The 12,756-nt window shown below is 43.2% G+C and overlaps 1 protein-coding gene and 3 non-coding genes across 8 annotated transcripts in view; all 4 read left to right on the top strand.

Annotated features, from left to right (window-relative positions):
- micu3a (mitochondrial calcium uptake family, member 3a) overlaps positions 1–8,249 on the top strand; it is a 48,308-nt gene extending 40,059 nt beyond the window's left edge. For 3 of the 5 annotated variants that reach the window (XM_064926710.1, XM_064926709.1, XM_064926706.1), the window contains 4 exons: positions 4,969–5,077; positions 5,324–5,481; positions 6,284–6,348; positions 6,935–8,249. In XM_064926710.1, the coding sequence (XP_064782782.1) occupies positions 4,969–5,077; positions 5,324–5,481; positions 6,284–6,348; positions 6,935–6,941 (339 nt within the window). In that variant the 3' untranslated portion in view covers positions 6,942–8,249. Of the gene's footprint in view, positions 1–4,968; positions 5,078–5,159; positions 5,482–6,283; positions 6,353–6,934 lie in introns of those variants that run through there. The other 2 variants (XM_064926707.1, XM_064926708.1) reach the window with 2 other exon arrangements.
- Positions 8,250–9,607: 1,358 nt separating this feature from the next.
- LOC135507271 (small nucleolar RNA U3) lies at positions 9,608–9,823 on the top strand. Its single transcript, XR_010450633.1, has one exon. It is a non-coding gene; the product is annotated as a small nucleolar RNA U3 (small nucleolar RNA).
- Positions 9,824–10,431: 608 nt separating this feature from the next.
- Positions 10,432–10,647, top strand: LOC135507270 (small nucleolar RNA U3). The gene has a single exon (XR_010450632.1). It is a non-coding gene; the product is annotated as a small nucleolar RNA U3 (small nucleolar RNA).
- Positions 10,648–12,073: 1,426 nt separating this feature from the next.
- LOC135507278 (small nucleolar RNA U3) lies at positions 12,074–12,289 on the top strand. Its single transcript, XR_010450640.1, has one exon. It is a non-coding gene; the product is annotated as a small nucleolar RNA U3 (small nucleolar RNA).
- The last annotated feature ends 467 nt before the right edge of the window (positions 12,290–12,756 follow it).

Raw genomic sequence — 12,756 nt, 5'->3', positions numbered from 1 at the left:
TAGAGGAACACACACATGAGAAGGTAGAGGAACACACACACATCAGAAGGTAGAGGAACACACACACACATGAGAAGGTAGAGGAACACACACACACACACATGAGAAGGTAGAGGAACACACACACATGAGAAGGTATAGGAACACACACACATGAGAAGGTAGAGGAACACACACACACATGAGAAGGTAGAGGAACACACAAACATCAGAAGGTAGAGGAACACACACACACATGAGAAGGTAGAGGAACACACACACACACAAACACATGAGAAGGTAGAGGAACACACACACATGAGAAGGTAGAGGAACACACACACATGAGAAGGTAGAGGAACACACACACACATGAGAAGGTAGAGGTACACACACACATGAGAAGGTAGAGGAACACACACACACATGAGAAGGTAGAGGAACACACAAACATCAGAAGGTAGAGGAACACACACACATGATAAGGTAGAGGAACACACACACATGAGAAGGTAGACTACATCTAGAACCTTGAACCATAGCATGACACGACTGTGGTCAAGCACTCCATCCTCTACTTTCCCCTCCCTCCCTCCCTCCTCCTTCTCTTCCTCCCGCCCTCTCCTACTCTTCCTCCCTCTCTCCCTCTCCCCCTCTCTCTCCTTCTCTTCCTCCCTCTCTCCCTCTCTCTCCCTCTTCTACTTCCACATTTCACAAAGTGTCTCTGGGTAGGAATGTTGAACTACGATCAATATAACCTTTTAGCTCATAATGAGTGAGGTTATTGGGCCAGGTGGGGTCCTGATCCTAGATCAGAACTTCTACTCTGAGATTCTTTGAGGAAACAGGCCCTGTACTGGTCTGTCTCTCTCTTTCTTCCACAACCCACACTTTCTGTTCACCTCCCTTTACTCTCTCACTCCTTTAACCTCCTCGGTGTCTCTCCCATCACCCCACTCCCCCTCTCAGCCCTTCCTGCCCCACCTGACCCCCTGACCCCTATTCCCCCCTCCTACCCTCTGTATTTGTGTTCCCACCTTGTCATGGTCCTCCGGGCACTGTGTCTTCTTCTCTCTACACCTGAACGCACCACTGGCCCATCAGTTAGATCAACTAGAGATAGTGAATCCGTTACATCTGACACTTACACCTGACAGCCAGTTGTAAGGACCAGTGTAATGTGACGGGCCAACACCTGAAGGCCAGTTGTAATCTGATGGGCCAACACCTGGAGGCCAGTTGTAAGGACCAGTGTAATGTGACGGGCCAACACCTGAAGGCCAGTTGTAAGGACCAGTGTAATCTGACGGGCCAACACCTGAAGGTCAGTTGTAAGGACCAGTGTAATCTGACGGGCCAACACCTGACAGCCAGTTGTAAGGACCAGTGTAATCTGACGGGCCAACACCTGACAGCCAGTTGTAAGGACCAGTGTAATCTGACGGGCCAACACCTGAAGGCAAGTTGTAAGGACCAGTGTAATCTGACGGGCCAACACCTGACAGCCAGTTGTAAGGACCAGTGTAATCTGACGGGCCAACACCTGAAGGCCAGTTGTAAGGACCAGTGTAATCTGACGGGCCAACACCTGAAGGTCAGTTGTAAGGACCAGTGTAATCTGACGGGCCAATACCTGAAGGCCAGTTGTAAGGACCAGTGTAATCTGACGGGCCAACACCTGAAGGCCAGTTGTAAGGACCAGTGTAATCTGACGGGCCAACACCTGAAGGCCAGTTGTAAGGACCAGTGTAATCTGACGGGCCAGCTCTGACTCACTCACTGACTGACTGACTGGCTCTCAATGGCACTGACCCCATTGCCCTACTCCTAGGTGTGATAACTGTTGATTGATCGACAAGCCAGTGTGTTGTGCTCTGTGTCATATACAAAGTCTTTGAGTTATCTGGCTCTCGCTAGCTAACGCTTTGTTGTGTTCATGTAGAGTTGGAGTTGGATCCAGTGTAAAGTGACGTTTTTAAGTAAAGTGTGTATACTGGCACTTTCTGCTCCTACATTTTTTTTTCTCTGATCGATTGTTATTATATTTTGCAACACTTTCCGTCCCTTAATGGCAAATCAATGTGTGTAATGTACAGTAGAGCCTTGATCTGCATGAACAGCACGTTGTGAATCTATCGGTTTGGATACGCATCAACACGCCCCACAGCCAAGACGGATTTTCTGCCTACACTGCACTTTGCTTCGAAAACTTCCCAAGTTATTTAACCAACCGTAGGCTGCATGAAGATGGACAATGAAGTTCTGCAGTGTTTTGTTCTCGTGTTCATGCAACATTCTTCTTGTGTTTTATCTTTCCACGCTCTGGAAGAGACAACAGGTTTGTCCCTATTCCCTAATGATGAGACCAATCATCTTCTTAGCACGTCCTGTCTGCTCTGCCTCACTGTTGTCTTGAGTCATTTTGAACGGACCCCTGGTTCTTCACCCACCCACCCACGCCTGATCAAATCAAATCAAATGGTATTTAAGCAGGTGTCGACCTTACCGTGAAATGCTTACTTACCAACAATACCGTTTTGAGAAGATAGTGTTAAGAACATTTTGAAATAATTAATCAACTAAAGCAAAAAAAAAAAAAGTAACACAATAAAAATGATAATAATGAGGTCATATACAGGAGGTACCGGTACAGAGTCAATGTGCCGGGGTACAGGTTAGTCCAGGTCATTTGTACATGTAGGTAGGGTTAAAGTGACTTTGCATAGATGATTAACACTGAGTAGCAGCAGTGTAGAAACAAAGTCCGGGTGTGTATTTGATGAATTGTTTAGCAGTCTTATGGCTTAGGGGTAGAAGCTGATACATACCTAAACACCATGTCAAAATATTTACAAGTCAGCTCAGTCAATTAGCCCACTCAAGATGAGTTTCTCATTCTGTTGGTGGGTCGTACAGTTTTAACTGAGGAAATTAGTGGACCTGCATCTTATAGGTCTACTTCTAATGCAGGTGTTTTCCTGAATACGCCTCGTTAGGTAACCCACTCAGTTCTACAAGTCCACTGTCAGCCAGGCATTCTGCCGTACTCATCCATTCATCAGAAGTCTCAGTAAGAAACGTGGACGCCCGTTGCTTTGCGGTGTCGTACATGTAGACATCCATTAGTTAGCGGTGGTCGTTCCATTGAGCTAGCAGGCTGGAGCCCAAGGTTCCACAGGAGGTGAAGGCATGCTCCAGTGACCACCAATAGTCTTTTCTAGATTACTCTATGGCCCAGTCTGTCTGTAGGTATCACTGGGGTGGCTGACTCCTGTCTGTTTGTATGGAGGCTATCGGGTTCACAGGGCATCAAAGGAGAACCAGGCAGGTAAGGGCCACTCGCCCGGAATGGCTTTGTTGACCGCGCAGACAGATACACACTGGCACACAGACTCTGTTTGTCTAAGGCATTTTCCACATCGTTACATATCTCCCACTTTAAGTTCCAACAGGTCCTAGTTAGTCAGACGGTTAAACACTTCCCTGTCTGTCCACACACACTGTGCTGATTTAGAGAGCATTGTTCGCTACTGGTCTGTGTTTGCTAGCCTCAGCAGCAGGCTACCTGTGTTAGCTAACTGGTTTTGTGAAGGAGTTTACTTGTGGAGGTTTAACCTCAGCAGCAGGCTACCTGTGTTAGCTAACTGGTTTTGTGAAGGAGATTACATGGGGAGGTTTAACCTCAGCCAAGGGTGTTTAAAATGAGGAAACTTGGGGAAAAGGAAGAAGGAAGTTCCACAGGTCGGGCTTGTAGAGAACCCCCACCAGGATGTTTCCATAGCAAAATTGTGTATGTGAAATAGACTGGTGTTGGTCACCACTTCAGAATGCCTCTCTGTGTTGTCATCACTAGGCCACGTTTACAGTCTCTCATCCCAGTGGAGGCTGCTGAGGGGAGAACGGCTCTAAATAATGTCTGGAACGGAGCAAATGGAATGGCATCAAACACCTAGAAACCATGGAAACCATATGTTTGATACCATTCCACTGATTCTTCTCCAGTCATTACCACGAGGCTGTCCTCCCCAATTAAGGTGTGACCAGCCTCCTGCGTCTCATACCTTTCTTTTATTCTTTGTTTTAGTGTGATGCAGACCTACAGACAGACTATTGGTGGTCACTAGAGCACGCCTTCACCTCTTGTGGAACCTTGGGCTCCAGCCATCAAAGCCAATAGCTCTGCTAGATCAATGGAACGACCACCACAAACTAATATAGGTCTTCTTTAATTACCCCTTTTTCTCCCAAATTTCCTGGTATCCAATTGGTAGTTACAGTCTTGTCGCATCGCTGCAACTCCCGTACGGAGTCGGGAGAGGCGAAGGTCGAGAGCCGTGCGTACTCCCTGAAACACAACACAGCCGCACTGCTTCTTGACACAACGCCCGCTTAACCCGGAAGCCAGCCACACCAATGTGTCGGGGAAACACTGTACACCTGGCGACCTGGTCAGCGTGCACTGCGCCTGGCCCGCCACAGGAGTCGCTAGTGCGCGATGGGACAAGAACATCCCTGCCGGGCCAAACCCTCCCCTAACCCGATGACGCTGGGCCAATTGCGTGCCGCCCCATGACTCTTCTGGTTGATTTTCAAGGATGAAATCCTAGAAAGCCTTGTGTTGTGAAACTTGTGAAACCTGTGAACCTCTATTTTTGCAGTGGCGCTGCACAGATGATCAGCTCTCACAACGTCTGCAGAAGGAACCACTCAGGAAAGACATTCATAGCTGATACACAAACGTATTAAATGTGTAGCATGGTTGTGTCATTCCCAGGCCTAGTCCCTACAGTCAAAGGGGTCAAAGTTGCATGGGTCAAAGGTCACATGATCATACCATCGTCACCAATTTGACCATCATCACCAATGGGTTTGAGCTTGAAGCATCCCACCTATTCCGAGAACTGCAAGAGCTGTCTGTCACTCTGTGTCCGTTAAAGATTGCTCTGTGTGTCACACTTATATGGGATCCCCTGTCTTTTTACTTCACAGGGCATCACCTTCGATGAGTTCCGCTCCTTCTTCCAATTCCTCAACAACCTGGAGGACTTTGCCATCGCCATGCAGATGTACAACTTTGCCAGTCGCTCCATTGGCCAAGGTATAAGCCTCCATTTTAGGATTTCATATCTGTGGAGATATTTCCCTTTCGCTCAATAGTCTCTTGTGAATAATGGCTGTAGGTTACTTTTCTCCTCCGTCTTGTTCTCTTTTTTGTATCCCCCTCTCTTCCTGTCTCTCCCATCTGTATCTTGTCTCTGTCTTCCTCTATTGCTTTCCCACCCCTTCTCCCTCTCTCTCCCCTCTATATATCCCCCACCCTGCTCTCTCTCTCTCTCTCTCTCAGATGAGTTTGGGCGGGCTGTGTACGTGGCCACGGGCCTGAAGCTGACACGTCACCTGGTCCACACCATCTTCAAGATCTTTGACGTGGACCACGACGACCAGCTGAGCTACAAGGAGTTCATCGGCATTATGAAGGACCGGCTGCACCGCGGAGGGAGGGTAGGGACAGAGAGAGGGGGGAGGACTGAGGTAGAGAGAAAGGGGAAGGGAGAATTTGAGTGAGAGAGAGGGGGTGGTGGGAGGGAAAGGCGAGAGAAGAAAGATGGATAGAGAGAGGGAGAGAGAGAAGGATGAAGAGAGAGAGAGGGGGGGTGGAGGAGAGGTATGAAGAGTGAGAGATAGGGAGAAAGTGAGAATGATCTAGTTTGGTTTTCCATCACTAGAAATTTGACATGCTCTCATTTTATTTTATGTTACACTTGGACAATGTAATTTGATTCTAGCTTTTGACTGTTAACTTTAGTCGACAGCCATAAAAGTGGTGACAGTTTTAAGATCTTTATCTAGAGCAAATCTAGTTACACAGTTATATGGAGGTCTGTAGTGTTGTAAATGACTACCTTCCCTGCACTTCCAAAGTATTTTACTGCCCCCTAGTGGTATGTGAAGTTAAACAGTTACAATTGTCATCATGTCTAGGGCCCAGAGTTTTTCCTAGTCAGATAAGGCATGTGGTCAGAGAAAACTCCTAGGCCCTACACATGACAGTTGCATAATCAGGAAATAGGTATGAATTAATTCTAATACTACGCCAATCAATCGCCCTTGAACGAGTCCTACGTTGATGTCCTATGCATGGGGTCTTGAGTCTGAAATATTACTGTTCAATTTCTCTTGGCCTCGTCGTCCTGGCTTCCCTTTTGACTAACAGCATCCCAATACCCCTTCCTTCTATCTCCTCTCTCCTTATCGCTTTTCCCACCCTATCTGTTTCTTCCACTCTGCTGCTCACAAACCCCAGGGCTACAAAACCGCAGAGCGATTCACTTCCTTCAAGTCCTGTATGAAGAAGGAGCTAGCTGGCAGCTAAGTATTACCCACAATCCACTCATCTCTTATCTCATCTATGACCTATAACCTCTGACCTAATCAAATCTGATTTTCATTTGATTTATAACCTCTGACCTCTTCTCAATGGATCTGCGAACCGCAGCTCTGTCTGTCTCGATGACCTATAACCTCTGACCTATTCTCAATGGACCTGCGAAACGCAGCTCTGTCTGTCTCGATGACCTATGACCTCTGACCTATTCCCTTTATACTTAAAAGATCTGGATAGATTGACACAATATCACTTTAAGACCAATCAAGTCCTTTCAGATCACCTACAGAAGCATATCAGGACTATGGTCCATCTATGCAAGTATCCAATGATAATAACTTAAAATACCCTACAATCTCTTCCAGTATTGTTACAAGAAATATAGTCTGGCCCCAGATCTGTTCGTGCTGCCTTGACAACTAACACCAAACAATGACCATAGGAGTTGGAAAGACAGCATAAAACAGATCTGGGACCAGGCTATAAGAAATAAGCACAGTCCTGTGTATTAGTCTATATCCTGCATCCCGGCTAAATTCCCTGTTTAATGGTACCATTGTCATTGTTTACCAGGTGAACAGGAAACAACATGCCTCCTTCCCCATCTGCCTGCGTGCCGAGGCCAGGAAACAGGTCCGCCAACTCTAGAGGAGGTTCCAGGCTAGGGTTTAAAGAAGGAGGAAGAGGATGATGAGAAGAGGAAGAGGAGGATGAAGATGAGGAGGAAGATGAGGAGAATAGGATGATGAAGGTGGGGATGAAGACAAGGAAAAGAGATGGAGGGGGACAGGAGGTGAAGGATTCAATGAACAATCTGCAGGGGAACATTGTGGTTTTAAGTCTACGTTCTCAGCCACCAGCCCCTCCACTAGCATGCAGAGAAGCTGACGTTTTGCAACAGACATGTCATTGGTTTCAGTTCTCCAGTTTATCCAATCGTGGATCAATTCCGCAATCCATTTTCCTCCCATTGCAAGTAGGCCAGTGATGTATAGCCTACATTACTGCTCCTAGTATTTAAGCAGTACTCACCAAACATTTGAAAAGCACAGAAAAATGACAGGTTTGTAATATAATAATATATAATCATGGTCAAATAAAGACTGTGACTTACATTACAGTAAGAGCCTGCATGGTCAAGTGTAGTATCTGTATCAAATGCCTTTACCAGTGAAAGGTATGGGAGAAGGAAGAGAATCTGAAATCTTAATGTCTTAATCCTGTATTTTTCTAGTCATGTTTTTTCCCAGTTTACACAGGCCTACTTGCATATATTCAGCAGCAGGTTTGGTCATCTGACTAGATAATAAAGATCAATACATAGCCTACAAATGCAATGAATTCTACAATGAAGCAATAGTAGTATGTTTTTGAAATGCTTGCAATTGATGATCTTCCAAATGAGAGAGAGAAAGAGAGAGCAAGATCATGATATTCCTTTAAGACTCCTTGTCTTCTGTCTGTTGTGTGTGTTACGCTTGTAATGATTAGGCGGGGAAGAGGTCTAACTTTTTTTCATGTGTGCCTTGTTTTCTACATGTCTTCCTGTCAAAACGAATTCCATTCCAGCAACAAATTTCGTTGAAAATGTACCTTTTCGGAAAGCAAATTGCTGACCTGCCCTCCTCCCAGTGTACTGTGAAACCTAGGTTTCCTTGATTCACTATGTAATTGACCAACATTTCACCTCAATTGGTAATGATAATATTTATTTATTGAATTATTAATCTGTTTGTAATATAAATCTACCGAACAGCAATATTATGAGCAGACGTTTTGATTTTAAGTTTTGACCAGTAAGTAAGCATGATAGTGATTTAATTTTGTTCAAGGATTCAAGGTGTATCTCTGTATTTAGTTTGAATATTAAATAACTTAAATGGTTTGACTTAACTGGTTTATAGTTACTCTGCGTATTTGCATTATATTAGACGCTATTGAACATATAAAAACATTTCTAGACCATTCCCTCAACCAAGCGGTGAAGTGTATTGTTGGTGTGAAAAGACCTTGACAGAATGCAAGTGAAAAGTGTGATGAATGCACGAATAAAGACTTTTGAATGAAACAGAGGCTGTTTAGCATAATAGCATACTGTATTTGTTTTTTTCAGCCAACAACATAGAATGGACATGCGCACGCGGGCATTTTTTCACCGCAAAAGTTGTATTATCAGCTGACATGCACCTGCGACATAAACGATATAACTTTATTTGGCAGCGCTGGGTAGCTACATTTTCAATCATCAAATTGTATGTTTTTTTTTAAAGACTGCAGTTTGTTTATTTTCATTTCATCAACTGAGCACTGCGAATGCTAGCTATGAGCTGCTGGCATCTGAATTGGGGAGGACGGGCTTGTGGTAGTAATTGAGCGGAGTGAGTGGACTCACACGGTTCCCATGGGGTTGCTGTCATTCAATTCGTCGTTCTAGATATTATTATGAGCGTCCTTAGCAGTTTCCTGTGGCTGCTGGTAAGTTCAGCGAAAAATTAGATGTAGCTGTTAGTTGGCTAGCTAACGCAAATTCCTTGCCTCTCACTGTGTCAGATAACGTAACTCAAGTTTTGCCAGGTTGACACATTAAAACGTATTTATATAATTACGGCCGTGACACCAGCTTGTGTAGCCAGCTACGTTTAACAATTCTTTAATGAATGCGTTTTTACTTATTTTATCATATCTTTACATTAATGTTATTGTGCTGTTATTTCGCAAAGCAGATCAATTTGTGGCGTAGCGCGCCATTCTTTTGAAAAGTGGAACTAGAAATGCGTTCTTATGATTTCGTCAGGACACTTCTCCCCAACGCACCAGTACGCTCATCAATCGATTCCACCATGTAAATATAATGTCTTCGAAACTTCTCGTGCAGATTTCACTATAATAACGCGAAAAAAATACACATATGTAAACACATTTTTCAATATGGTCATGTTTTAAATTTACAAAGAACAAGTACATCATTGTATAAAGTTGACCTCCAGCTCAGCTCTGCCGCCACAGTCAACAGTGCTTGTTACCAGCAATGTATTGTGGGTACTGACATTCACAGAATATTAATCCATTTTTAGATCTAATTATAGTATTTGGCGTACATTTTATCAAGAATATTGTGTGTCCAAGAACGAGTGTATATTTACCTCTGTAAATCTCGCAGACAATGACAATTTATATGAATTAAACCGTTAGTTGAAATGCTTGTCGCAACATAGACTTCCCTTGCTCGCCCACAGTTAAATTAAGACTATACTTTCAGGGATCATTTCTATAGTTCTTGACTTGAGAAATGTGTTTCTAAAGTGTTCGACTTCGCAACCCACGATGATGAGATGCGATATTCCCTTCTGAGCGCGAAGCGGGCTTTGAGTAATGATTCAGTTCATCTGCTTTCTGCCATTGATGACCGTTCTTTGCTTCCTTGTGGAGCATTGAGGGAGGGAATATGATCAGAGTGGTTAGTCTAATTATTGTTAAATGTCGAATGAATCGTAAGGTTTACACTATTACCAAACATCTGGATGGCAGTAATTATTTCATGAAAATAGTTCAACTGGGTTCAATGCTGTTAAATGTCAAATGTGGTAATGCTTTTTAAGCCTACCCGGACAAACCCTTCCCTAACCCGGACGAAGTTGAGCGCTTAGCACTTAGATAGCGTGCCTTAGACTGCTGCGCCACTCGGGAGCCCAAGGAAATATAAATAAGAAATGTATTACAAAGCAATCTCCATTCATCATACCAATCCAGTCAGAACTCAAATTGTTCAATTACATGTTATATCTAAATTATATTTTCTCTATTGTGGGCCACTGATGTTCTCAGCCAATAGCAGTCCCCTAAAAACTGCATCATTTCCCTCTGGCACCTCCCTCATCTGCCAAGTTCTATTTTGGGCAACTTGAACATGTATTTTGTGACATTTTCATGGGTATAACAACTGTTATAGCCCAATAAGCATGATTTCAGCCACGTGGTACTATATAGTGTGCTCTTTGTAGGTGGGAAACCGTTAGTGAGAATAACAGCTCCAACAGAGGCTACCCTCGCTCGCCCTCAATTTATTTAAGACTATACTTTCAGGGATCATTTCTATAGTTCTTGACTTGAGAAATGTGTTTCTAAAGTGTTCGACTTCGCAACCCACGATGATGAGATGCGATATTCCCTTCTGAGCGCGAAGCGGGCTTTGAGTAATGATTCAGTTCATCCGCTCTCTGCCATTGATGACCGTTCTTTGCTTCCTTGTGGAGCATTGAGGGAGGGAATATGATCAGAGTGGTTTGCTTTTCATATTGTTAATATTAACTTATTTGGTACATGGATTCTAGTTCAGGTAATTAAATAGTTTATCACCATTACACAACACAGTTGGTTTCAATACTGTTTAATGTTCCTGAAAGATTAGTGGAATCTGTGTGGGTAGCTGGACAGGTAGGATGACTGACAGTGAAGGTGAACAGGTGGTCACGTGTCAGGTGACAGGAATGGATGAGACTGAGGCAGGAATTCCTTTAACCATAAAGTGGTATATTCACTGAGTAGTCTGTGCTGCATCACAAAGGAAACAGATAACATGTATCCAATCAAATTCATAATCAAAGATCAAAATATCATTCATTATTAACATAATTTGGAATTCAACAGTCCAGTTCATTAAGTCAATAGTAATCATTGCGAGTCATTTAGGCTCGTAACTATTTATCATAAATCATGAAAGAATACAAACAGTGAATACAATACAATCTATAATCCCTATTATCAAAGTCAATCAGTTATAAACAATGACGTTTCTCATTTCACTACTTTCAATTGTCTTCATGTGTCCATATAATTAATTTCCATACACATGAACCATATCGATTGCATAATTGGCCTATGAGGATCCGTAGGGACGCGATATTCCCTTCTGAGCGCGAAGCGGGCTTTGAGTAATCATTGACAATTCACATTACACAATATGTTTGAAGCGTGCGCTCCAAGCCGCGCTCCACGGTGATGACTATAAACAATAACTGAATGGCCCACTCTCCTGATCGCGACAGATAATTCAGATGAAAGGTAAGAGTCGGTGGATTTATCGTGATTCATGGACGCACAGAACTTCTGGATCAGATGGTGTTAAGCACTGAGAAAGCAGCGAATAGATCAGGCGATGGCAATTTCCTCCTTTTATGGATTGTTGAATATGTCGGACATTTCCATTGGCGCCCCTGGCCCATTCTGAGTAAATGGTTATTGAACTAAAGTTTTATTCCACCATTAACTCCATGGGCAATACTTTTCACAGTTCCTGTTAGCCTTGCTATGACGTTGTATAGAGATATGTGATTTTAATCCAGTCAGAACTCTTACCTTTTCAATTACATTTGATTTCTAAAAATGTTTTTTTCTTGTATTTGCTCTACTGTAGGCCATTGACTTTTTCAGCCAATGCCAGTCCCATAAAAACTGCAACGACTACCTTCTGGCACCTCCCTCATTTGCAAAGTTCTATTGTGGAGCAACTTGAACATGTATTTTATGAATCTTTCTTGGGCATAAAACACGACAATAACGGATTCCTTATGTGACCTATTGATGAAAAGTAGCCCGATAAGCATGATTTCGGCCACATGGTACTATATAGTGTGCTCGTTGTACGTGGGAAACCGTTAGTGAGAATAACAGCTCCAACAGAGGCTACCCTCGCTCGCCCTCAATTTATTTAAGACTATACTTTCAGGGATCATTTCTATAGTTCTTGACTTGAGAAATGTGTTTCTAAAGTGTTCGACTTCGCAACCCACGATGATGAGATGCGATATTCCCTTCTGAGCGCGAAGCGGGCTTTGAGTAATGATTCAGTTCATCCGCTCTCTGCCATTGATGACCGTTCTTTGCTTCCTTGTGGAGCATTGAGGGAGGGAATATGATCAGAGTGGTTTGCTTTTCATATTGTTAATATTAACTTATTTGGTAAATCGATTCTAGTTCAGGTAATTAAATAGTTTATCACCATTACACAACACAGTTGGTTTCAATACTGTTTAATGTTCCTGAAAGATTAGTGGAATATGTGTGGGTAGCTGGACAGGTAGGATGACTTGACAGTGAAGGTGAACAGGTGGTCACGTGTCAGGTGACAGGAATGGATGAGACTAAAAATGTTTTTCTTTAACCATAAAGTGGTATATTCACTTTTTAGTCTGTGCTGCATCACAAAAAACAGATAACATGTATCCAATCAAATTCATAATCAAAGATCAAATCATATCATTCATTATTAACATTTTAGGGAATTCAACAGTCCAGTTCATTAAGTCAATAGTAATCATCCGGAGTCATTTAGGCTGAACTATTTATCATAAATCATGAAAGAATACAAACAGTGAATACAATACAATCTATAA

This window comes from Oncorhynchus masou, chromosome 20 (genome assembly GCF_036934945.1).
Source record: "Oncorhynchus masou masou isolate Uvic2021 chromosome 20, UVic_Omas_1.1, whole genome shotgun sequence".
NCBI lineage: Eukaryota > Metazoa > Chordata > Actinopteri > Salmoniformes > Salmonidae > Oncorhynchus > Oncorhynchus masou.
This window is presented reverse-complemented; position numbering and strand designations above follow the sequence as displayed.